The 27,200-nt window shown below is 43.0% G+C and overlaps 1 protein-coding gene across 9 annotated transcripts in view; it reads left to right on the top strand.

Moving 5' to 3' along the window:
• The window catches only part of ADAT1 (adenosine deaminase tRNA specific 1), a 28,982-nt gene extending 6,943 nt beyond the window's left edge, over positions 1-22,039 (top strand). For 4 of the 9 annotated variants that reach the window (XM_058528308.1, XM_058528311.1, XM_058528307.1 and 1 more), the window contains 5 exons: positions 1,764-2,367; positions 4,164-4,309; positions 4,816-4,915; positions 11,880-11,966; positions 14,787-18,965. In XM_058528308.1, coding sequence (XP_058384291.1) covers positions 1,764-2,367; positions 4,164-4,309; positions 4,816-4,915; positions 11,880-11,966; positions 14,787-14,919 — 1,070 coding nt within the window. In that variant the 3' untranslated portion in view covers positions 14,920-18,965. Of the gene's footprint in view, positions 1-1,763; positions 2,368-4,163; positions 4,310-4,815; positions 4,916-9,447; positions 9,626-11,879; positions 11,967-14,106; positions 18,966-20,216 lie in introns of those variants that run through there. The other 5 variants (XR_009216441.1, XR_009216440.1, XM_058528312.1 and 2 more) reach the window with 5 other exon arrangements.
• The last annotated feature ends 5,161 nt before the right edge of the window (positions 22,040-27,200 follow it).

The following is a 27,200-nucleotide window of genomic DNA, read 5'->3' as shown; positions in this document are numbered from 1 at the left end:
AAAAAAAAAAATCTTCCGGAAATTTTACTGATCTGTGAAATCAAAATCTAGAACCACTGATCTAACTCTCCTGGCTCGTGGGTAATCTTTTAAAATGTGCTTTCCACATGATTTGTCTGCAGGAAGAAAGAACACTACCTAGAGAATGTGACGATCTGGCTCCTTTGGCATTTATTCCTCATTACTAATTGATAATTTAGTGCCTCAGTTAGTTACTTCGGACTCTTACTTGTGAGTTTTATTAGCGTGAGTCAGCCTCTCGAGTTCAGGCATCTGTCAGGATCAAATCTCCGAGTCTTCGGAGTGGGAGGTGGGCCCCAGTGAATTCTCCAAAGTCACTGTCACCTTGTGAGATCTCTGGAAGTTGGCCAGCTGGCCTCTCTGGCAACAGTCCCACTTCTACATCTCCTGCCTTTCCCACTCTTAGGTTATAAAGGCTACGGATGTATTATTTACACACTTTACAAAAGCAACACACATGAGGTTGGTGTTTAAAGAGTAGCTCCCTTCTCAAGGAGAAGCTGTGCTTTTTACTAACCTCTGGTTTTCCTTGATTCCCTGTAAGCAGAGAGTAGGTCAGAAGTCTCTAGGGGCCGGCCACATGGCTTAGCAGTTAAGTGCGCCCGCTCCGCTGCTGGCAGCCCAGGTTCGGATCCCGGGCGCGCACCGACGCACTGCTTGTCCGGCCATGCTGAGGCCTCGTCCCACATACAGCAACTAGAAGGATGTGCAACTATGACGTACAACTATCTACTGGGGCTTTGGGGGGAAAAAAAAGGGAGGAGGATTGGCAACAGATGTTAGCTCAGAGCCGGTCTTTCTCAGCAAAAAGAGGAGGATTAGCATGGATGTTAGCTCAGGGCTGATCTTCCTCACAAAAAAAAAAAAGAAGAAGTCTCTAAACCAGCACGGGGAAACACCAGTTGTGTAATCTACTGCAGAGTCTTGACTGTGAGGATATGCACATAAATCTCCAAGATGGGGAAATTGTGAGCATTGTTTGCCAAACTTATTTAACCATGAAATCAACTGCCCACTTTTGTTTTCCAAGACATCTCATGAGATATTCCACAAAATGCACTTGGGAAACTGTGCTCATTCTAAACCAGTGGCTCTCAACTCAGGATGATTTGCTCCTCAGGGGACATTTGGCAACATCTGGAGATATTTTTCATAGACTGGGAGGGTGCTATTGGTATCTAGCAGGTGGAGAACAGGGAGGCTGCTAACCATCCTATAATATACAGGACAGCCCCTGCAGCAAAGAATTATCTGGCCCAAAATGTCAGTAATGTGGAGGTTGAGAAACCCTGGTCTAAACTGGTGTTTCCAAAACTTCCTGTGATGAGAATTACCTGGGATCTTTGTTAAAATGTTCAGTTTTCCAGACTCCTCCCCCCAGAGATTCAAACTCACTACATCTAGGATAGGGTCGTCAACAAGAGTCCCAGAGGATTCTTATAAGGGAAATTGGGGCAAGTGTTCTTAATTCATCTCAGGTCAGCTGGAGAATAGATAAAATAAGCTTAATAATAAAATAAGCTTTGTTAAGGCAGTGGTTCTCAAACTTGAGCTTGCATCAGAATCCCCTGGAGAACTTTAAAACAGACTGCTGGGTACCAGTTCTGGAGTTTCTGATTCAGCAGGTCAACTGTGGGTCCCAAGAATTTGCATTTCTAACAAGTTCCTAAGGGATGCTGATGTGGCTGGTCGGGGGGCCTCACTTTGAGAACCATTGATTTAAGAAATTCCTTCTCTTGCAGGTGGAGATGCTTCCATCATTCCCATGCTTGAGTCTGAAGATCAGCCTTGCTGTCCTGTCAATAGAAACTGGGCCAATAACCCATCAGTAGAAGCGAGTGGTAACCTGGAAGCTCCTGAAGATAAAAGGAAATGTGAAGACCCAGATGGTCCTGTGACCAAAAAGATGAGGCTTGAGCTTGGGACTCCTGACGGTGTGGCTCACCATCAGAGTTTTGGCAATCAGGAAAGCGGCCCAGTCCCTCCAAGTGTCAGCAGCTATAATATCACCACAGAGGAACTGTTGCCTGTCACTGGAATGGCCCCCGGTGGTGCCAAAGTGGTGGACGTTTATAGAACTGGAGCCAAGTGTGTGCCGGGAGAAGCTGAAGACTCAGGGAAGCCTGGTGCTGCATATCACCGGGTGGGGCTGCTCCGAGTGAAGCCAGGCCGGGGAGACAGGACTTGCTCGATGTCCTGCAGTGACAAATTGGCACGGTGGAATGTCCTCGGATGCCAAGGGGCACTGTTGATGCACTTCCTAGAAGAGCCTGTCTACCTGTCAGCCGTGGTCATTGGGAAGTGCCCCTACAGCCAGGAGGCCATGCAGAGAGCTCTGATTGGGAGGTGAGAGGGCAGGGAGGGAGGGCTTAACTGGAACAGCCTTTCTGAGAAGCAGTCTGAGAGTATGTCCAAAGAGCCTTAAAAATATCTATGCGTTTTGATTCAGCAGTTCCACTGCTAGGAATTTGTCCTAAGGAAATAATTAAGAAAGTGCTCAAACATTTAGCTTTGTGTATAGTCATTTTAAAAAAAGAAGGAAACAACTGAAACGGTTAGCAATAGGAGATTTTTCCTAAAAATAGTATTGATGAATATTTAACATGGAAAGATGCTCATGATGTTTGAAGAGCAATTTCAAAGATAAAATGAACTCATTTTGGTCTTAAAGTATATATGCACATAGAAAAAATTGTAGGAGGATATACACCAAGGTATTAATATGATTGCCTCAGAGTTGTGGTATTATGGGTGGTTTTTTTCTTCTTGTGATTATTATATTTTCTAATTTTCCTACAGTGTACATATATTGCTATTATAATTTTTAAAAACCTTATAACAGTAGTTTTAATTTTAAAAAAGTTAAAAACAAAGGATGACCACTCAAGTGTGGTCTCCCTAGAGAAGGCAGCCAAACCTGATGAATGCTGTAGTAATTGAGGGCAGAATGAAGCCAGGGGAAGGGGCCCATGTCAAATGTACTTTTCCTGAAGCCAACTCCAGGAAGCAGCCCCAGGATAATAGCCAGTAGTTCCACTCCTGGGTACATACCCAAGAGAAATGAAAACATCCACATGAAAACTTGTACGTGAATTTTTATGACAGCATTAGTCACAATAGCCAAAAAGTGAAACAACCAAAATGTCCATCAGCTGGTGAATGGATAAACAAAAGGCGATAGATCTATACAATGGAATATTCCTCAGCCACAAAAAGGAATGAAGGACATGGATGTGGCATGGATACATGCTACAACATGGATGAACCTTGAAATCATTATGCTAAGTGAAAGAAGCTACATATTATATGATTTCATGTAGTGAAATGTCCAAAATAGGCAAATCCATAGAGACAGAAAGTAGATTAGTGGTTGCCAGGAGCTGGAGAAGGGGATGGGGAGTGACTGTTAATAGGTATGTGGTGTCTTTTTGGGGTGATGAAAATGTTATAAACTTAGATGATGGTGATGGTTGCACAATTCTATGATTATACTAAAAAACCATTGAATGATACACTGTAAGTGGGTGAATTTTATGGTATATAAACTATATCCCAATAAAGATGTTAGGGGGAGGAAAAAAGCAACCTTAGGCACTGTGCCCACGATGTTTTCTGTGTTTTCCCTGTTCTGTGGCTTTAAGTTGCTGTGTGCTCAGTTTTGGACCAGAGTGATTGGCATCTAGTCTGTGTGAAAGATACAAGAAGAAAAAATGAAGTTTTTATATTATAGGATAATTTTGGTTTCGGGTGTGTTTGAAGGATTCCCTAGGAAACAGGTGCCAACAAGGTAATATTTCTGCTTAAGGTTTTCAAATCTTTCAAAGCTGGTATCAGAATGGAGTTTGGTGTTAATTGAAGTCACTGAGGAGTGGTGACTCAATTCATCGAGTTATCACTTCCCAGTGGCGGGAGGGGATCTTTCTCTAGCTGTAGGTTCATATGATCTAGATTCTATTCTGTCACACCCTCCTAGACCCCCCCTATAAACACCTCCCCCCATAAATAAACAAATAAATAAATCTACACACCTCCTAAGGCCTTTGCCTCCCACTGAGACTCGGGCAGTGATGTGGTTCACAATTGTAGATACTCTTTTTCTCTAGGAGTGCACCTAAGCTGAATGCATTTTCCCTCACATTTAGGTGTCACAACATCTTGGCTTTACCCAAAGGCTTTGGAGTTCAACAAGTGAAAATACAGCAGTCAGATTTACTGTTTGAGCAGAGCCGCTGTGCAGTGCGCGAGAAAAAGGCTGACAGCCCAGGCCGCCTTGTTCCTTGTGGGGCAGGTGAGGGATCCAGGTTCCACTCGCCCTGGAGCAGCTTTTTGCCATACCGTGGAGCAGCCGGGGAGAGGCTGCATCCTCCTAGCCTTGGGAGGCAGTTTACCACCCGAGTGGTCAATAGTGTGGGCTTGGGAGACACCCACGCTGGGTCAAGTTCGTGCTCTCTGTGACCCTGGGCAACTTACTTACCCTCTCTTAGCCTCTTCAGATAGGAATATGGTTTATTTATCAGGGTTGTTATGAGGATTAAATGAGAAATTCTGTTTCATGCATTCACTGCGTGTCCAGCATATAATAAATGCTCAATGAGTGTTAACTATGATGATGAATCATGAATCACTTTGTATTATTGTACTCTGGAGGCCAAGGGTCAGAGTGGCAATCGTTGTCTCCGATGTCATCTCCAGCTTTCATGGGTCTGCTGAGGCAGGGAAATATTTTTATTAAAACACCTCTGGCATTTACAGAATACTGAACAGTTTTAACCCCAGAATCGTATCTTTTCTTAGCCATCAGCTGGAGTGCAGTTCCTGAGCAGCCCTTGGACGTCACTGCCAATGGCTTTCCACAGGGAACAACAAAGAAAGGAATCAGAAGCCTTCAGGCCAGGTACAGCATATTGGGGCAGAAGGAGATGGTGGCTGTGCACTCACGTCTCACCACTGTCTAATTCCAGGACAGTTTCATCACCCGGAAAAGAAAACCCTGTACCCATAGCAGTCACTCCCCTCTCCACCCTCTCCCACTCTAATTTACTTTCTATCTCCATGGATCTATCTATTCTGGACATTTCATATAAATGGAATCAGACAATATGTGGCCTTTTGAATAATGAATAGTGCTGCTGTGAACATTTGTGTACAAGCTTTTGGGTGGACATATGTTTTCAGTTCTCTTGGGTGTGCCCAGGAGTAGAATTGCAGCAATGTATGAGAGTTTCAATTACCTTACATCCTTTACAACACTTGTATTGTCTGTCTTTTTTATTGTAGCCATTCTAGTGGGTATGAAGTGCTGTCTCATTGCGGTTTTGATTTTCATTTCCTAAAAGCTAATGATGTTGAGCATCTTTTTGTATACTTATTAGCCCTTTGTATATCTTCTTTGGAGAAATATCTGTTCACATTCTTTGCCCATTTTCAAAATTGGTTTATTTACCTTCATTGTTGAATTGCAGGATTTCTTTTTTTTTCCTTGAGGTGTAATTGACATACAACATTATATTAGTTTCAGGTGTACAACATAATGATTCGATATTTATGTATATTGTGAAATGACTACCACAATAAGTCTGGTTAACATCCAGACTTAGCTTAGCGGTTAAGTGCACGCGCTCCACTACTGGCAGCCCCGGTTCGGATCCCGGGCATGCACCAATGCACCGCTTCTCCAGCCATGCTGAGGCCACGTCCCACATACAGCAACTAGCAGGATGTGCAACTATGACATACAACTATCTACTGGGGCTTTGGGGGGGAAAGAAAAAAAAAGGAGGAAGATTGGCAATAGATGTTAGCTCAGAGCCGGTCTTCCTCAGCAAAAAGAGGAGGATTAGCATGGATGTTAGCTCAGGGCTGATCTTCCTCACACACACACACAAAAAAATCCATCACCATACATAGTTACAGAATTTTTTTTCCTGGTGATGAGAACTTTTAAGGTTTATTCTCTTAGAAACTTTCAAATATATATTACAGTATTATTAACTATAGTCACCATGCTGTACATTACATCCCCATGCCTTATGTATTTTATAACTAGAAGTTTGTACTTTTTGACTCCCTTCACCCATTTGTACCCTCACCCCCAACCCCCACCTCTTGCAACCACCAATCTGTTCTCTGTATCTATGAGCTTGGTTTTTTGGGTTTTTTTGTTTGCTTTTTAAATTCCTCATATAAGTGAGATACAGAATTTGTCTTCCTCTGTCTGACTTACTTCACTTAGCATAATGCCTTCAAAGTCCATCCATGTTGTAGCAAATGGCAAGATTTCCTCTTTTTTTATGGCTGAATAATATTCCATTATATATATATATATATACATATCTCACATTTTCTTTATCCATTCATCCGTTGATGGATACTTAGATTTTTTCCACAGCTTGGCTGTTGTAAATAATGCTGCAGTGAACATGGGGGTACATATATCTTTTCAACTTAGTGTTTTTGTTTTCTTCAGATAAATACCCAGAAGTGAGATTGCTGGATCGTATTTCAGTTCTGTTTTTAATTTTTTGAGGAACCTCCATACTGTTTTCCGCAGTGGCGGCACCAATTTACATTCCCACCAACAGTGCACAGGGTTCCCTTTTCTCTACATCCTCTCCAACCCTTGTTATTTCTTGTCTTTTTGATAATAGCCATTCTAACAGGTGTGAGGTGATACCTCATTGTGGTTTTGATTTGCATTTCCCTGATGATTAGTGATGTTGAGCATCTTTTCATATACCTGTTGGCTGTCCACATGTCTTCTTCAGAAAAATGTCTATTCAGATCCTCTGTCCATTTTTTAATCAGACTGGGATTTTTTTGCTGTTGAGTTTTATGAGTTCTTTATATATTTTGGATATTAACCCCTTATCAGATATATGATTTGCAAATGTTTTTTCCCGTTTGGTAGGTTATATTGAGTTGGAAGATTTCTTTGTATATACTCTGGATAATAGTTCTTTATCAGATAGAGATTTGCAAATATTTTCTTCAGTTCTGTGGGTTGTCTTTTCACTTTTTCATAGTGTCCTTTCAAGCACAAAAGTCTTGAATTTTGATGAAGTCCATTTTATCTATTTTTTTCTTTAGTGATTTGTGCTTTTGGTGTCATATCTAAGAAACCATTGCCTAATCCAAGGTCCCAAAGATTTACTCTGTGCTTTCTTCTAATAGTTTTATAGTTTTAGCTCTTATGTTTAGGACTTTGATCCATTTTGAGTTAATTTTTCTATAAGGTATGAGGTAGGGATCCAACTTCATTCTTTTTTTTTTTTTTTTAATTTTATTTATTTTTTTCCCCCAAAGCCCCAGTAGATAGTTGTATGTCATAGCTGCACATCTTCTAGTTGCTGTATGTGGGACGCGGCCTCAGCGTGGCTGGAGAAGCACTGCGTCGGTGCACGCCCAGGATCCGAACCCAGGCTGCCAGCAGCAGAGTGCGCGCACCTAACCGCTAAGCCACGGGGCCGGCCCTCCAACTTCATTCTTTTGCATGTGGATATTCAGTTATTCCAGTACCTTTTTTTTTTTGGAAAGACTATTCTTTCCCCTGGGAGATTTTAAAAAGAACATTTTCTTGAGCTTTGCCACTTGGGATTCTGGTTTAGTAGGTCAAGGTTGGAACCCAAGAATCATTTATGAAACTCCACAGTGATTTGGACTAGCAAAAAGGGCACCATGGAAATAGGACTTTGTGTCTTCAAATTGACTTTTACTGAGGTATAGCGCTTGTGGGCCACTGGACTCGGGTTTCATCCTTGTGTGTTTGGAGGTTCACGCATCTGCCTTGCTGTTTCTTCTCTTGCTCAGCCGATCTCAACCACCCTGCTTTTCCCTCCCGCTGAGCCGCACATGGGCTGCCTGAAGGTGGGAGGGGAGGGGCTGTTGGGGAGCAGCCTCTCCACCAAAGGCATTTCCGTCTCAGTCTGGATTGAGCTGCCACTGAGTGACTGTTGTAGGACTCCCACAATGTACAGGTAGTCCTTTTCATTCTAAGTCACTTTTCCATTTCTTACTACACCCTTATAAAAAGTTGTGTTGTAATTAAAGTTCACAGATGGACTTGTTTCTTTTCTTTTTGACGTGCTTATTTGCCTGCCTCAACACGAACAACAATGACAACTTACATCTTTTCAGACTTAAAAAAAAAGTTTTGTTCGTCACAGCCACTGACCGGGGTTCAAACAGCCTAGATGAAAGACCCGGCCTGTCTCCTGGTGGCCTAGGCTATTGAATTGAGTAATATTTACAAAATTGTTGGGGGTAGAGATTTTTGGACCAGTTTTTCCTCAAGGACCTTCCTGGCTTCTGGCCACCATTTGCACCTCCAAGGGGCCAACTCTTAGCCACAGACCAGGGTTTGTGAGCAGAGCAAGTCATGAGGGACAGGGACCGCATTTCCTGCTGAGCCTTGTCTCTCCTGTCAGTGACAGGCTAGCAGTAACTCACACTGACCCCACCCATCTGACTGTCTTCCATTTGCTGCTTTGCTGAGGCCTAAAATGCTCTTCTTCACTATGAGTCACACATCCTCCTTTACTTCAAAAGCTCAGCTCAACTACCACTGCCTTCTGGCTCAAAATTACCATCTTTTCTCCAAATCCCTATAGTGCTGTTCTCCAGCTTGTCCTAATATGTCAGCGCTTTCTGTGTGATTGGGAGTGCCTCGTGTTCTCACCCTGGCTCTGTCTCCAGGTATCTGGGTAACTTTGGACAAGTCTAGTTGTTCTCTGGACTTCAGTGTGTTCATGTCTGTAAAACGACGATATCAGAGTAGGTGATCTGAGGTCTCTGACATGTTGTGGATGTCTCTTCATTTGGAAGGCAGACACCATACAGGGGGAAATACATAGTGGAAAGAGCAGAAGCTTTGTAGTTCAAGAGACCAGTGTTGAATTCCTGGCTCCCTTTCTCCCCAGTTGTGTGAACTTGGACAAATTACTTTACCTCTCTGCACCTCCATCTCCCCAATGATAAGGCAAGGGTAACTAAGAGTATCTGTCACACAGGAATGTCGTGAGAATTGAATGAGAAGAGTGTGCCTCTAACATGGTGCAGGGCTCAATAGACACCTTGTTAAGATTGGTTTCCCCTTCAGTCATCAAATGACGCTTCAAATTATGTGTGAAAGAGTCAGAGTCACTTTCATTGTAAAGACCAACAGCTGCAGGAAGAAAGCAGGTTTTCTCACTGCGCATTCCTGAGTGCTGGCATCCTGGCACCACCTTCTTTAGAACTATGGGGAATATGAACTCAGGCTGAGATGTTAGAGACATTTAATATACTAGTGCAACACTAGAAGGAAATATGTTATTTAAGTCTTTGTGTTTTTTTTTTTTTTTTTTTTTTTTTTTTACAAACAATGAGATAAAGGAACCATACAAAGGACGCTTATTGCTAAGAAGCTTAATTTTGCTCTGCCTCTTATAGGCAAATTCTCTTTGCCCTGAAGAGGCAAATCCTCTTCCCATTCCGGTCAAGATACCAGAGTATCCTGGAGAGATCATTACATGGCTTACTGGATTATAAAAGAAAAGGGTGAGAGATTTTAAAAAACAACCTAAGTGTATCTAAGTATGTTAGAGTAAAGATAGGGCTAGATTGAAAATATCAGCATGAATGTATAATCTTTAAAAAGTTACGTATGTATAGCTTAAGTCTTACATATATTTCAATAAAGTATTATAATTTTCTTCACATAAATCTTTCACATCATCTTTACTAGATTTATTCCTTGAATGTTGTATTAGTTATCTATTGCTGTGTAACAAATTATACCCCAAAATTTAGTGGCTTAAAACAACAATCAACGTTTATTATTTCACACAGTTTCAGTGGGTCGGGAATTTGGGAGGAGCTTAGCTGGATAATTCTGACTCAGGGACTTATGAGGTTGCAGTCCATTATATCAGCTGGGGCCACACTCATCTGAAAGCTTGAGTAGGGGTAGAGGATCCGATTTCAGAATGGCTCACTCACGTGGCTGACAGGTCAGTGCTGGCTGTGGTAGGAGGCCTCAGTTCCTCACAACTTAGATCTCTCCATAAGGCTATGAGTATTCATCTTTATAATATGGTGGCTGGCTTCCCCCAGAACAAATGATTCAAGAGAGCAAGGCAGAAGCCACAGTGTCTTTTATGACCTAGCTTCAGAAGTCACGCTCCATCTGCAATCTCCTAACGGGTATACAGGTCAGCTCTATTCAGTGTGGGAGAGGATTGCACAGGGGCATGAATTCTAGGAGGCAGGAATCACCGTCTTGGAGGTTGGCTACCACAGATGCTATTTTAAGTAATTTCCTTTTATTTCATTTTCTGGTCATTGCTTTTGCAATCAATTTTTTGTTTCTCTCTGTTGCAATTAATGTTTGTATCCAGCAACCTTGCTAACACTCATTATTCTACTAATTTATCTGGGAATTCTTTTGGAAATTTTTAATGTAGATAATCTTTTGCAAATAGCATTTCTTTGCCAATCCCCCATTCCTTTTATTTCTTTTTCTTGCCTTACTGTGGTGGCTAGAACTGACAGTATCACCATCATCTGTAAATAATAACCTTGGTTTTTGCTTTTCAATCATTATTCCTTTTATTTCTTGTCTTACTGGCCAGGACCTTCTGTATAATGTTGGAGAAAAGAAGTGAACAGCAACTACACTTGTTTATTTCTGATTTTAAGGACATATATTTGCTGTAGGTTTTTTGTAGATACCCTTTGTGAATTTAAAAGCTATCTTTCCTAATCCTAGTCTGCTAAAATATTTTAAATTATTCAGTGGATGTTGAATTCTCACAAATGCTTTTTCTGCATATATTTTCTTCATAATTATATTACTTTTCTCCTTTAATCTGTTAATGAAATGAGTTCCATTAGTTTTTTGGTTTGGGTGTTTTGATTTTTTTTTTTTATGTTAAAGCACCCTATATTCCTGAGTGCCAGCAGCCACTCTAGCACAGTTAAGGCCCAGGAAGAGTGGCATGTGGGGCTCAGGGTTCCCCCTTAAGCAGTGATTCCTGCAGTAGGCTAGGTCCCACCAGGTAAGGGAGCTTTTTGGAAGACTGTGCAATCCTCTAATGCATATACACCAGTTATGGCCACTGTGTCTGAGCTGATGGAATGATTTGTGAGGACAGTGAAGGTTCTGGTATGCAAAGATGAGACCCCCTGTGTAGTTGGTACACATGACAGTTCCCAGCTTCTAGATCAGCTCATGAGTTGTGTACATGAAGGAAATGAAGGAGGCTCATTCAGTCCAGGCCACAGCCAGCATGGATGGGCGAAACCAGGAAGGCCTAAGTGGGCTGATAAGGAATCCACACACTTCCTTCACTGTTCCAAACTGTGACCTCCATGAAGCTTGATGTTAGATGCAAAGGATTGGCCTCTGAAAGCCCATAATGCCCATAGAGAAAGTCTGGAGATTCTGCCTCAGGTGGCTCGTGCAAGTGGAGTTTATAACCACAGTTCACACGAGAAACAGCACTCAAGTCTCTGAAACAAAGCTTTCAATTTCTTGTAAGCAATATTACCCATAGGGGCCAGCTCCCTTGAAAGAAGGTAGCCCAACATGGCTGATAGGTATCCTGGGGGGAAATTTCATAATCCCACCTCCATCTTTACCCTATTTGAGCCTGTCACCTTGATGATTTTACCACTGATGACATTTCTTAAGATGAGATTCATTTTTGTGCCTCGACTTAATCAGACACTCAGGTCTGTATTTTCTCCTTGCCAAGCACAGGTCAAAATGGGGGCTCTGGGACGTTCAAACCTAAACAACATGTGAAGCCTGGTATCTTTGATAGGGGCCTGGTACACAGTAAACATTTAATAAATCCTCTTTGTCTTCTTTTTCCAAACAGATCCCGCATCAGCAAAGTGGAACTCTTTAGATCATTCCAGAAGCTGCTAAGCAGTATTTCAGAGGACAAGTGGCCTGATTCCCTCAGGTGACGCTATTGACCCATGTTCTTTCATATTTAGGAAAACTTGGGGTCTAGTTCTGGCTTATAAATGATGGGAAGCTTTGGCAGGAGAGGTAGTTCAGTGAGCCGCGGGGGGCATTTATTACTGACCACATGCTCTTCTGTCCCCACAGCCCACTTGCAGATTGCGTGTGATCTGAGGTGTGGAGGATGGGTAGTTTGGTGGTATAGAGTCACAGGAGACTAAGGGTAGAATTGGGGCTTGGCCTGTTCAAGGCCCTCCTTTTATTCCACCTCCAGATGGAGAGCATTATGGAAATGTGAGTGCTTGGGGAGCAATATATTCTGTCAGGAACGTTATTATCTTCTCTTTTACTTTTGTTCACATCAGTGGTTGTGAACTACAGCTCCATGATTTAAATTGCGCTCCAGACAGGAATGTAGAGAACTATAAAACCCCTTCATGGGCAGGTGGGTGGTTGCAATTCAGACACTAGCTACCCAGAATGAGGCCACACTTCACAGGGTAGGAGCACAGTCCCCACAAACTGCCCTCACTTCAGACACCAGCCGCAAGCTCGGGGGCCCCAAGCAACTCACACTTCTGACCACCTGACTACAAATTCAGGGGTTCCCATTACCCCCCCAGGTTCGATAATTCACTAACACAACTCACAGAACCCAGGAAAGCCCTATACTTACAATTACCTTTTATTGTAAAGGGTACAAATCAGGACCAGCTAAAAGAAGGGACACATAGGGCAAGGTCTGGGAGGGTCCCAAACACAATGCTTCTGTGTCCTCAGGGTGTGTCATCCTCCCGGCACATCACTGTGTGACACCAACCAGGAAGCTGACCCGAGCTTTAGGGTCCAGGGTTTTCTATGGGGGTTTCATTAATAAGCATAATTGATTGAATCGTTGGCCACATAATGTGACTGAACTCAATCTCCATCTCCCCCTCCCCCCCTAGGAGGTCAGACTGATATCAGGTGGCTCAAAGCTTCAGCTCTCTAATCCCGTGGTTGGTCTTTCTGGCATGACCAACTCCATCCTGAAACTATCATTTCACCATGAGTCACTTTGTTGTGTGGTCTGAGGGATCCACCATGAGTAACAAAGAGGTTCCTATCACTTGGGAAATCCTAAGCGTTTAGAGGTTCCCTCCCAGGAATTGGCAATCAAGACCTTAAATAAAGCCAAATTCTTTATTCTACAACAGTGGGGAAGCTAAGGAGTAACTGGAAACTGCTATATGAAGAGGCTAGCCACTTGTTGTCACCATGATGAACACTCAGTCAGTACTGATGCCCTCCAGGCATCTGTGGTCGGTTTGCTTGTTTCTTCTCTGGAAAAATGAATCAAACTGGAACTGGGTGGGTTTCCATACATTCTGTGTGTCAATAAACACAAATCTGGTCTCAAGTCAGGAGAGACTTTATTCAAAAGAATTACTGCAGTAAGAGAAAGGGACTACTGCAACAGGAGGAGGAGTGCTAATGTGGTTGGGAGAAGACTCCAGTCGTAAGATCTGTGAGCCTCCCAAAGGGCAGACAGAGGAGTTTTCTTTCCTAGGGAGGGGTAAACAAGGCTAGGAAGAACCTGGAATGGGGGAGTGGGATGAGCAGGTGGTGTGATGGGACAGTTGAGCAGGAAATGTCTTTCCTTGGGGTCAGTGGATTCTCCGGAGGGGCTGTTAAGGAGGGCTTGTTACACATGCTGATGCTGGCTCAGCCTCGGGTGGGTCAAAGTTCAGGGGTCTGGGGGAAGGAGAGAAGCATAACTAATATTTTGTCGACATAGGTCAGTGGATACAAACAGTTCAGCTAATCATTATGAGACAAAGAATGGGAATTTGGAGGGTCTTTGTCTGGCCGTGTCATAGTCAGCAAGGGGGGCATCCACGAATCTAATCTGAGTCATAGGGAAGGGCAGTTCTTTGCAGTCAGCCATTCCCCAGAACACAGAAGAGTGGGAGGGCGACTTCTTAACCGTAGCTCTTTTCTAGGAACACAGGGCTCAAGTAAAACTTAACATTGTCAAGTGTGTGGATCCCACCCATTAACCATCAAAAAACTGCAGGAATTGATCAAACATTTGTTTGCTACGCTTAGCAACTTTGCTTGGTGCTGAAGTGAGCTAAGAATCAACTTGGTCTCCTCAGGTGTTGGCGAAGAATGAAAGAGTAGAAGCAGGATGCAATTGGATCAATAAGACATGAGTCTCAGTTTCTTCAACTATAAGATGGCAAGGACAGAGCTCAAGGTTGGGGCCAAGCTGAGAAGAGGGCTCAGAGGAACCTGACTCAAGTTTGGCCAAAGGAGAGAGTCTTTGTCACAAGAATATCTTTTACCGGATATATGTATTAAAAATATTACTCAGCATGTCAGCCATTCTTTAGCAGTCAGAGACAGCTAAGGGATTTGGGAAGGGGTGTTGGCTGGCAGTACATAGGAGTATAGTATATGGATAAGATGGAAAGTGCCTTGGTTTACTGAGGGAAGATGCAGCCAAGAAGTTTCTAATGGCTAGATCCTCTGGTGGAAATTATAGATGCTTAGAAAACTTCAAACCAAAAAGTAGATACAGTTATTCTTGTTTTATCTGATTACACCAGGATCAGACACAACCAGCGTTCTGTTTATTCTTACCTGTTTTAATCCATGTTGCTTTCTAGTGAATTCCCTACAAAGGAGGCAGAGTCGCTCTAGGAAAGCGTACCAAAATCCTCAGTTCCTAAGTCTCTTGTATAAGTCTGTCCAATTGATTGCTCAGGTGTCTTGTTGGCCACAGTGGTGAGCTGTTCAGTGAGAACCTGTGTGCTTGGTGGTGTGTGTGCATTAGGATGCAGAAGCTAGAGACGTATCAAGAGTACAAGGAGGCTGCATCTGCTTACCAGGAAGCCTGGAGTGCACTCCGGAAGCAGGCATTTGGATCCTGGATCAGAAACCCACCAGATTATCACCAGTTTAAATGAGAAGAGAAAGTTTGCAGAGAACTTACTGGTAGCAGTGTGTTTTCAGCCCTTCGTACCAGACTGCTGTCTTCCTTTATGCTGGACAAGTCTTAGCTTTTGTTGTGGCTGAGTCAGGAAAAAAGTGTGCCATCTACCACAGCAACATCTCTCTTCTGTGTAAAATGGATGGAATTCCAGAACACGGAACAATCTGTAGTTTATTGAAGTAGCTCTCTGCTAAAATAGCATCTCACTAATGGCCCTGGTATCCATCCTAACTTGTGTTTTATTGCTTCTCTAAAGTATGGAATAAGAATTTGGGACGTGATGCTTTAAAAGTACTCTGTAGTAGCTCCATTTTATGTGTTCCTACATTGATTCGGCAAATATTTATTGGGCTGAGATGATGTTTGAATCTCTGCAAGTTTTAGAGCTTTGCCTGGCACATATATTTTGTATACCCAGTCTTTCTTCCTTCCGAGAGCCACTCTTTCCTGCTCTATCCATGGGACTTGGTTGAGGTGAACCTTACTCCTTGGCTCCAGGAGTGTGAGCCAGCCCTGGACAGTCCTGGAACTATTGCCAGAGCTACCAGGAGAGATTTTCCTCTTGTATCAGGAGCAGTAAGGGGCATGTAATCTTGGGACTGCTTATGGCTGCCTTTGCCTCCCAGATGGAGACAGCCAGCTTGAGAATGAAGGCAATCAAGAAAGAAACAACCAAGAGAATCAAAGCTCTAGTGACCTTGTTTGGATGCCTAAAGCTAGTGCCCACCCTGGACTTCAATTATATGAGGTCAGTTCCTGTTGTTGTTTTGAGTAAGCCTGTTCGAGATGGTTTTCTATGACTTTCAACAGAAAGAGTTCTGTCTAAAAGGCCCAAGTCTCCTGTAGCAAGTCAGCAACAGATCTAGCAACCAATTGTGTTTTAACTAACATCTAATGTTTAACTCTCAACCTCTTCACACCTTAAATTATTGACTGAATATGGAAGCTCTCCATGTTGGGATTACTCACGATCCTTGTCAGTTCTTCATCATTTTTTTAATAGCTTTAAATATTTTTCAATAGCAGCTTTATTGAGATATAATTCACATACCATAAAATTCACCTTCATTTAAAGTGTACAATTTTGGGGTCGGCCCGGTGGCGCAAGTGGTTAAGTGCACATGCTCCGCTGCGGCCACCCGGGGTTTGCTGGTTCGGATCCGGGCACGCACTGATGCACTGCTTGGCAAGCCATACTGTGGCGGCGTCCCATATAAAGTGGAGGAAGATGGGCACGGATGTTAGCCCAGGGCTAGTCTTCCTCAGCAAAAAGAGAGGAGGATTAGCAGATGTTAGCACAGGGCTGATCTCCTCACAAAAATGAATAAATAAAGTGTACAATTTAGTGGTTTTTAGTATCTCCACAGAGTTGTGCAACCATCACCACAATCAATTTTAAAACATTTTTGTTCTAAATTTTTGGGGACACTATTCAACACAGTACAGTGTCCATTAGCAGTCAATCCCCATTTCCCCTCAACCCCCCAAGGACAAATAATAGTCTGCTTTCTGTCTCTATGGATTTTCCTGTTCTGAACATTTCATATAAATGGAATAATACAACATGTGGTTTTTGTGACTGGCTTCTTTCACTTAACATATTGTTTTAAGATTCATGATGTGTAACATGAATCGGTAGCATGGATCAGTACTTTATTCCTTTTTATGGAATAAAAGTCACATTCAGTTGTATGGATATACCACGTTTTGTTTATCCAATCATCAGTTGATGGACATTTAGGCTGTTTCCACTTTTTGGCTATTGTGAATAGTGCTGCTGTAAACATTCATGTACAAGTTTGTATGTGAACATATGTTCTTAAATTTTAATTACAGAAGTAATACATGTTTGTCATAACAACTTATCCTTGAAATTTTTTCCATAAGAAATCATTTTAGATAGCAAGAAAGAAAGGCAAAAACACCACTACCTGAAGGCCAGGCTCTCTCATATGCTGCTTTAATCAGAGAAACCCTTTTGCCTGACCCCAAATCCCACCATATGACAGCACGTAGGATACCTCAAAGCAGGAGCTTTCATCCACAGATTATGCCTCTCTCTCTCATGAGATTGTTTTAAAAGATAAAGATTTATATGAGAATATAAGAGGGTAATGTCTTTTTATTTCTATATTTTATGGTAAGTTTGTCAAATTTGCACAAAAAAACTAAATGTAAAAACACCTCTAAATTTTGAGGGGTTAGTTTTGGGAAAACCCTAAAAACTAGAGATGAAAGGCCGCTTCACCTTGGGCTCTGCATTTTTTTTCTGAAAAGCTTTAAAAGTGGTGCTTAGGCGTCCAACCGCCTACATTTTACTTTAATCTCTTAAAACCCATGTTTAGAATCTCACCTATGCCTTAAAAGTACATCTCTGCCAAATTGGTAGGTTCTCAAATTTCATACATCCAATCATATCATGTGTTTTTACTAATGTTTCTTAACCTATATTTGACTGACAACTGCTTCTAATTTTTAAATACATTTTCTTTTTTTTTTTTAACTTGATATAGAAAGTTTTTTTTGTTTGTTTTTGTTGAGAAAGATTGGCCCTGAGCTAGCATCTGTTACCAATCTTCCCTTTACTTGAGGAAGATTGTCCCTGAGCTAACATCTGTGCCAGTCTTCCTCTGTTTTTTATATGTGGGATGCCACCACAGCATGGCTTGATGAACGGTGTGTAGGTCAGTGCCCAAGATCCGAACCTGCAAACCCCGGGCCACCTAAGTGGAGCACGAGAACTTAACCACTACGCCACCAGGCTGGCCCCTAGAAAGTTTTAAATAGACACAAAAATAGAAAAGCACAGTGGACCCCCATGTACCCATCACCTAGACTTAACAACCATCAGCTTTATGCTGTTGTTATCTGATTTATTCCCCCTCCCCTCCAATTCTTTTTTCTTGAAGCATTCCAAAGCAAATTCTAACCGTCATGTTTCACCCAACAAAATTAAGAATAATTCCTTAATATCTAATATGCAGCCTGTGTTCTGTTTCCCCATGTTGTCTCAAAAATGTCTTTTGACTATTGATTTGTTCAAAATAGGATCCAAACAAAGTCTACACAGTGCATTTGATAGATTTGTCTTTTGTCCTACTAAATCTGTAACAGTTCACTCTCCTTTCTGTTGGTTTAACAAATGGGTCATTTGTCCTCTCGAATCTCTCCCATCCTGTATTTTGGCTGCTTATTTCCTCTAGTGTTGATAACAGATTCCTCTGTCTCCCATATGTCTTCTAAATGTGCAGTTACATGGAGAAACTTGATTAGATTCAGGTTCAGTTCATTTGGCAGGAATACTTCTTAGGTGATTCTGCATACTTCTGGTGCATCCTATCAAGAGGAACGTAACATGTGGTTGTCCCACTCTCAGTGATTGAACAATGGGTTCGGTGGCCTTCTCTATCCCATTATGAAGTTCTCACCACCCTTTCACCTAATGGTGTTAGCAGCTGTGTTGAGGGTCCCCAGGACCACCCTCAGGTTCGATGATTCACTAGACAGACTCACAGAACTCAGACAGGCTGTTATACTCATAGTTACCATTTATTACAGTGAAAGAATACAGATTAAAGTCAGCAAAGGGAAAAGGTGTGTGAGTGAAGTTCAGGAGAAAGCAGCCACAAGCTTCTAGTTGTCCTCTCTGTGTTAACCATGTGTTTCTGATGCTTTGACATCTGGGGCCTTGCTGACCCTGGAGAGACAGCCCCTCCCAGGGGTAGCCAATTCCTAGAGATAGTAAGAGACTCATCTGGGAGTGCACCTTTTATATGCAGACAGCCAATCCAGAGCCCCTACCCCAACCCCCTCCTCTTTCTGGCACTCTCACTCTGGGCCACTGTCCACCTGTCCTGATCACCCCAGGGCCAGGTACCAGACAACTGGGGGCAGCTGCTGTGCCTCAGAGCCCACTGAAATTAGTCAAACTGACCAATCCCATGCCTGCCTACCCTCCCCCGCCCCTTCCTTCCCCTTCACAATGATGGCTCTTGCCCACATCTTCCCCCCCCCCCCCCCCCCCCCCCGTGCTCCCCCTGCCTCCTGACCAACCCTGCTGCTTCCCCATGTGGCTTCTTATGGTGCAGCATGCCCCCTCCTCCTACATTTTAAAACACTCTCCCAGTGGAGTTGCAGACACAGCACTTAATTCTCCCAGTAACAATGTATGACAATATGTGCAAAGGGTTGCCAATCAAGGAAGTCCACCGGAGCCTTGCATGCTAACATCTTACAATGCACAGCACAACCTCCCATAACAGAATTATCCAGCCCAAAATGTCAAGAGTGCTGAGGCTGAGAAATCTGATCTAGGGAATGTTAAGTGTTGTAAAGTCACTTGAAATAGTTCCTCTCTAGTTATTGCTCCAAATCTTTACACAGTTAATTTTGTTTTATTTTACTTTGAATTTTAGGGGGGATTTTTAAAAAATTATATAAAAGATTTATGTGATTCTAAAGTTAAAACTATTTAAAAAAATTAAAAGGTACATTCATAGAGGTCTTCCACCCTCGTGCTCGTCCCCTCTGTTTTTTTCCTTCTCCCAGCAGTAACCATTTTTATTAGTTGTTGGTGGGCATTTCATTCTTTCCTTTTGAAATGCTCTGTGAATAGCTTACATAAAATATTTTGTATTTTTACCAATGTATCTTTTGGATAGATTCTTAGAAATGGGATGTGCTGGGTCAAAAGGTAAATGAACATATAATTTTGCTTTTTTAAAATACATCGTCAAAGTTAAGTTGTTTCTAAATACGAGTGCAAAAAAAAGCAAAATGCAGGACAGCATTGTAACATTCCATTTCTATAAAAAAGAAGGCTGAAATGTATATATCTATGTTTTGCTTTTATATGCTAAACTATCTCTGAATAGATACACAAGAAACTACTAACACTGGGGCCTCTGGGGAGGGAAGGGGAAAGGCTGGTCCCCAGGAGTGGGAGGGACCATGTTAACATAACACCTATTTCAAAAATAAATTTCCGAAATGAAAAAAAAAAAATTAGAAAAGAGGTTTTTTTTATTTTAAACGGTGAAAACACCAGAAAATAGAAGTGACATTGTATAGGGAAGAGGGACTCTCACAGCATGCTTTCGGCAGCTCTGCATATAATTCCATAGAATTATCTCTTTACTAAGAAAATGTCCTCTGGAATTGGGCTCTTTCAGGGAAGTTTACACTTTCGGTATTGCTTCTTTGTTCTCTGTTCACAAGTGGGTTCTAATGTTATGACTATGTATGCATAATTTTTATTCTCTTTTTCTTTAGAATTTTAAAAACTTGGCTTGATTTAAATAATTTGGGGTCTATATTCCATGTACTCATTTCTTCCTCAAAGCATGTGGTCAAATGCCTTGTTTTATGGAGTTGGCTAGTGCCAAGCATTAGCTCACTGTCTGGGGAGACGAAGCTGCTGTGGAGAAAATGACCCACCCTGGCTGCCGGCGCTCCAGTTGGAAGAGAAGCAGGCCCTGTCTGATTTGGTCGTGTCTGTGGCTGGTGGAAAGCTGCCTCCACTTGGACCTTGGCAGCATTTTTTGGCTTTAAGACAATGTTCTGAGCAAGCCTTAGCCAAAGTTTTCCATTTTCTAAAACTTAGTGCCCTTGCTGGCTAGTTAATGGCTTAGACAGTGTTACATTTTCAGCTGCCACTGTCCTCCAGTGATGATGTCTGAGGAAGTCAGAGGAGCTGTGAAGAGGAGTCCCAGTGCAGCAGGAAAGTTGTCGAAAGTAGGAAACGGCTTCCAAAGAGAGTATACATGTGCTCACTTTCAAGGGCTCAAGCAATTCTTTCCATAGAAACAAAGGCAGCTATCCTGAGGCGTGGTGGGATACAGGAAGAGCCAAGAAGGCAGGTATTTTGGAGAAAGCAACTTTATTTTCCAGAAAGAAGAGTTCTTTTTATACCACATATTGAGGAATCATAGTTGGCCTTCACATCTTATAAACGTGAATGCCTTTAAACTTAAATGTGTCTATACTAGGGCTAAGACTGACTTTCTGGAAGCCTGTCCAGATGGATCCAAACAAGTTTTTAGTACTTGTGGTCTAAAAGGAGGAGGAAAATTCTGCAAAGAGACACTTCAGGGCTGCAGGCAAAGTTGCATGCATTCAATTTTTATTTCTTAAAACTGTTACCAAATTGACCTCACTCCAGTGGGACTCCAACCCACATTCAGAGGAGCTCCGAGGAGGGACCCACAGGTGGGCCTCGTACCCACAATCCTTCCCCTCCCCAGAGGGTTCTTGTATGTTCGGAGTCGCAGATTTGAAACGAAAGCAAAGCTGAGCAGTCAACGGCACAAGCTTTTATTCAATGGCCAAAGAATGGAGAAGTGGGAACTAGGTTCACAAATCAACTTCTCAGTTCATGGGATGCGTAAGCAGCTGTTATAAGGGGTCCAGGTAATGAAGGGGAGGAAAATTCACAGTTTTCAGAGAAATGGGCAGGCTTTTTTGGAGATCAAGGGTGCCACCTCTTTTCTTTCCTTATTTGGTCATACCCTGCCATTGCTGTGGCGATTGTAAACTGTCATGGTGCAGGTAGGTGTGTTATGTAGAATGGTAATACGTTACAATGAGCATATAATGAGCTGCGGGGTCTGTGTCAGGTCAAGTCAGACTGCCATGTTGCCTTCAACCGGTGTTAACTGTTTCGACTATATGTCTCAGCATCTCCTCCTTCCTCTCGTTGTGGTTTCCTGTAAGCTAAAGAGAACATGTCAGGCTTGTTCTCAGCAGGGCTGCAGTTACTGGCTTATGGGGTCGGTGGGCCGGGTAACAAAACTGAAGCCCCAAAACTAATCAAAGGGGATAGAAATTGTAGTAGTGGTTGTTGCCTGGTGGGGGAAGATGTGGGATAGAGGTTGAGTGGAAAAAGGCCCAAGGGAACTTTCTAGGATGATGGAAACATTCTGTTTTGTTTTGTTTTGATTACATGGGTGTAAACATTTGTCAAAATTTAAGCTCTACACTTAAGATCTGTGCATTTTATTGTATGTAATTATACCTCAATTTAAAAATGTAAAAAACCAACCTTGTCCTTATTAATTACTTGGTATAGTAGAATAAACTTTGGTCTGGATATTCAAGTAATTATGTTCTAGTACCAACTCTGCCACTACTTCCTATGTGGTTGTGGGGAAAGCATTTAATTTCTGACTTCTGAACTGTCACCTATTCTACAAAATGAGGTCCCAGCAATTAGGATGCTCAGTTTTTTCAACTGTGACTCAGGATTTCTCATCAAAATACTTAATTGGGTAGATAATGCAAAGAGAAATTTTCTCCTGGAAACAGAGCCCATAGACATTTTGAGATACATATGGCCACCGTCACACTAGTAACAAGGGAGGGATGGAAATAATTCTTATCTTTGTCTAATAACCTGGGTTCTGAGTTTGGGTGTGCATATTTTTGTCTCTCATCCCAATGAGCCAGCAGAGTTAAGGAACCAGCTTTTAGAACTAAGCGTGTTCAGCACTGCTTTTCAATCTCCAAATGCAGGAAAGTGTCTTGATGGGGAAAAGGCAAAGGCAGAAAGTCACTCCAAGTGGGGACCCAGGCTGCCAAATGCTGGTCTCAAGCACATGTTCCCTGAACTTGGGCTCGGCTCCAGAAGGAGAAGAACTCACAATGGAAACAGTGATGGCTGTTTGCTGAGGCAGCCAAGAGAATGAAAAGCACATTGAAACCCAGCATGTCTCCATGGGGAGAGGCAGGGTGGGCCGCTTGGTGGTGAAACCAACCTGACAACAGAGCAGGATAACAGAGCCCATTCCCAGCGTCTTTCTGCAGTTCAACAACAAGACATTTATGTGCAACCTCTCAGGAAATCTCAGAGAAATTATACCGTGGGCAACCCAAGCTTTGCCCAACAACACATGACACTCAAACTAGTTCACCCCTGTTCACCCCTGTTTTTGTTGAATTAGATTCTATTAAGTGAGAGAAAGAAGAGTGCTCTTCTCGATGTATATCCTCCCTCCCCAAGATTTCATCAACTTCCTTTTTTATTGCGAACGCTTACAGACTCTTGGACTTCCTGTGAGTGCCTTTTCAGCTGGTATTTTCATGCTGTACTTTTTGTTCCTCGTTTATCCGGTGCCATTGTGAATGCCCTTCTATCCTAGCACATCAGTAAGTGTGGGGCTGAGCAACCAGCTGGCAGTGGAAGAAACAAGCCTTCAGGTGATGGAGTGGCAGTACAGTCTCAGCCGGCTCCAGACAACAGTGTTCACTCACCTGTGCTAACGAGGGCAGATCTTTGCCTCTTTCATGAAAGATGAGGGCAAAATGGGTTAGTATTTTGCTTGCATATATTTGGAGGAATTCTGTTCTAAAATAAAGGATGGCACAAACAATGGTGCCAAGTTTGCACACCCAAATATTTCCAAGCATAGGAAACTTAAAGTAGGTGCAGTGAACTAAGAAGTGTATTCCTTTGTCCAATGAGGAGCCGTTATCTTCCAGCTGATTGATGTCAAAGATCTTCAGCATTTTTTCAGGAGAAGCAAAAATGTTGGATTTTTACATACACGTCTAGGGCCCACATACAGACACAGGCCTTCGATTCATAACCTCTGGTCTAGCTGAACAAGGATGGATTTTGGCTGTAGACCTGAGTTTGAATTGTGGCTCCAGGATGTACTGGTTGTGTGATCTTGGGTAGGTAAGTACATTCTCAGAGTGTTGGTGTCCTCGCCTTTGAAATGCAGGCACCACCCCACCCCCCGACAATGGGTTGTAGGGATGAGATGAGATAAAGTACAACGTAGGTATGAGGAAGGCTGCCTACCACATGTCCCAAGCCTGGCACATAGGAAACACCAGCCTTGGTCTGCCACTGCAGCTCATGAGTGACTCTCTCCAATTTGGTAGTCTCAGTTTCCAGAGCTTGTGCTAATAAATGTAAGAGATTATCCTCACGAGGAGCCTGTTGAGCAAATGTTCTTGCTGCGTACCAGGCATTTGCACGTTTGCTTGCATGCACTGCTTGCATTGCACATCTGGAAGCAACAGCCTGTCTCCAGCAGCTAAGCAGGCAACGAAGCAAAGCTGTTGATCACAGAGGTATATATAGATCCTCCCACCTAACTCTTGTGGCTTTACCTCCCTGATGTCAACCACTAGGATTGTTTTTTTCTCCCTAAGGAAATAAAGATGAAAACAAGAACCAATTGCACTTTTTAAAGCATTCTAACATTTGGTCTAATGAAGAGTGAGTCTTTTGAGAATAACAAAATTTATAGCGCCTCCTTCCAAATTCTTGAAGGAGATCGTCGAGCCACTTTTGGGATTGGTGCCTGGGTATACAAACCTGCCCCATGCCCTCCATGTGGCCACAGTGTTTCGGCCACTGCTGCAAAATTAAGATGCATTAGTGCTTGTTAAGTAGGCTCCCAGCTTCAGGTAGACCAATCACATGCCTTCTGAACACCATCAATATGCCAGGCATTGTGCTATGCACCTGAGATACAAGGATGGGAGATAGTCCCCTTGTGGCTGCTTGACTGCTGGGAAAGACAAGCAAGCGCCTTTGCAGTGGAACAGCACAGTGTGAGGATGGCTATGGTAGAGGTCTAATACCCAGCCTGGGAGAGGGGCACAAGAAGATTTCACAGGCCCAGGTATACTTGAGCAAAGAAGTGAAGGAGGAAGGATTAGCAGTTAGCAAGCAAAGAGAAATGGTAGTGCATATGGTGACTTCGAAAGAAGGATATTGACTTCGAAAGAAGGATATTTGAAGTAGACAATCACCATATGCAAAGGCCAGAAATGAGAGCACAGCATGGCTGGGCTGGCAGAGCATGGGAGGGGCTGGAGAGGCACTTGGGCCATGTTGGGGAGGACTTTCTATGTCCCACAGTGGAAAATGGTTTTATCCTGACAACTTGGCACTTCAGGGATTTTGAGAAAAGGGTGTTGGGATGGAAGTTGCATTTTAGAAAGATCGCTCTCCTCTGTAGCAAGGAGGATGGAATGACAGGGGCAAGGATGGTGGCAGAGAGACCACAGTTGGAGGATTACTATAGTAAGTAGAAGAGAAATGATGAGGCCCAGACAATAACGGTTTTAGAAGCCAGAGGGAGGGGACTGACTTGAGAAATACGCAGAGGCTGGTGAGGCTGATTGGCTGACTGCAGGCAAGGGAGGGGATAAGGATGAGGGAACATTGATGGCGCCTAGGTTACTGTGTAGGTGACAGGATGGAATGTGGTGCCATGTATCAGGAAAGGGGATCCAGGAAGAGAAGCTCGTCTTGGGCTGGGGTGCAGGAGATGCAGGCGGGCGACAACGAGCTCAGTTTCAGAGTTTGGGTTTTCTGTGACACCATGGGATAAGGACCTCGAGTGAGCATTTGGAGGGACTGGTTTGGGGTTCAGGATAGAGAGACGGGCTGGAGATAGAGATTTTGGAGTCATCTATTTATAGGAAGTCTTTGAAGACATGGGTTAGGGTAAAATCATCCAGAGAGACTGTGTATAGAATGAGAAGAAAAGGGGACCCTGGACTGAACCCTGGGGAACATGGAGAGTTCAGGAGCAGGTGGAGAAGCACAGGAAAGAGTGTGACCTGGAGGCCAGGGGAGAATCAGGAGAAAGCCAATTAGGAGATTCAAGGAGGGAGAAATCTACAATGTAGACTATATTAACGGGGCCGGCCCCATGGTATAGCGGTTAAGTTCACACACTCCGCTTCCGTGGCTGGGGGTTTGCAGGTTCGGATCCAGGTGTGGACCTACGCACTGCTTATCAAGCCATGCTGTGGCGGTGTCCCATATAAAGTAGAGGATGATGGGCACGGATGTTAGCCCAGGGCCAGTCTTTCTCAGCAGAAAAAGAGGAAGACTGTCAACAGACGTTAGCTCAGGGCTAATCTTCCTCAAAAAAAATGGGGAGAAAAAAAATAAATTACTTTTAAAAGAAAGAAAAACACAATTGGCTTCGGATACTTGCCCTTTGGTTTTCTTCTCCCTAGCTATTCTCAGTTTCATTTGTGGGTTTGTGGTTGTGAAACAAAAACAAATCAAAACGTGTTTGGAAAGCTATCACTCCTCCATTTGTATAATCCCCTTCTGTTCTTACGGCTAAGGAGGGTTTTACCATTCCTTCCCACCAGTCCCTGCCTCAAGCGGGGGCTGTTTGGTAATTCAGTGACGCCAGAGTCCTCCCAGGGACTTTTGACATTGTCCTCAGAAGAAACACTCTTCCTTCCATTGGAGCTGCTAAGCTGATAGGACCACCTTTGCTATCACATGGGAGGAATATGCCTGAGAATGAAGTCAACACAGAGGAAAACAAAACCTAGATGAAGAGTTTGTTTTTTTGTTTTTGAGCAAGATTGGCCCTATGTTAGTATCTGTTCCCAATCTTCTGCTTTTTTCTTTTTTCTCCCCAAAGCCCCAGTACATAGTTGTGTATCACAGTTGTAGAGCTGTAGCTCTTCTATGTGGGATGCCGCCTCAGCGTGGCTTGCTAAGTGGTGAGTAGGTCTGCGCCCAGGATCCAAACCAGTGAACCCCAGGCCACTGAAGCAGAATGTACAAACTTAACCTCTGTGCCACCAGGCCGGCCCCAAGAGAGTTTTGATATTATCATTTGATCTCTGCTTCAAGCGATTCCTGAAGCCAGTGAACCATCCCTATATGATAGTTGAAATAATAAACTGCCTGTTTAGCTTAAGCCAGTTTGAGTTGGGTGTATGTCACTGCAAATAAGATTCCTTGGTAACACAGAGCTTCTTCCTTCCCTTTACCTTACTCACTCAGAGGTCAGTTTCTACCTGCTTCTAGTTTGAAACTAGCAGCAAAGAGGAACACAGATTTTCTTGGGTCAGGTTTGGAAAAGACCAACAAGATGCTTATGACAAGAATGTTTCTTCTGATCCCAGCTGGGAGGCTGACATCAGTAGGGAGCTCTGATGGGTTGCTTACATAATTTGGTAAAGATAAAGGCAAAGACCTTTGTTTCTTCCCCAATTGAAAGTTTAAGACAATCATTTTAACTACATGTTCTTAGATCACTGGGTGATATCTAATTTCTTTATTCTCATGATCTATGTGGGGCTCTAGCCTCCAACACAGTCCATCTGAGGAAGATTTAGGAAAGTTACTAAGCATTTCCTCTTAGAGGCATTTGTGTCCTGGCAAGCCTACACATCTATACTAATTTGTCAGAAATTATGAAACTTCTGGGACTGGAAAAATCTAATCATGATTTTTAGGAAGAAGGGATTGGAGAGCAACACCTT

Source organism: Diceros bicornis, chromosome 32 (genome assembly GCF_020826845.1).
Source record: "Diceros bicornis minor isolate mBicDic1 chromosome 32, mDicBic1.mat.cur, whole genome shotgun sequence".
Classification (NCBI taxonomy): domain Eukaryota; kingdom Metazoa; phylum Chordata; class Mammalia; order Perissodactyla; family Rhinocerotidae; genus Diceros; species Diceros bicornis.
The sequence above is the reverse complement of the archived record's forward strand: the minus strand, read 5'-3'. Positions and strand labels throughout refer to the sequence as shown.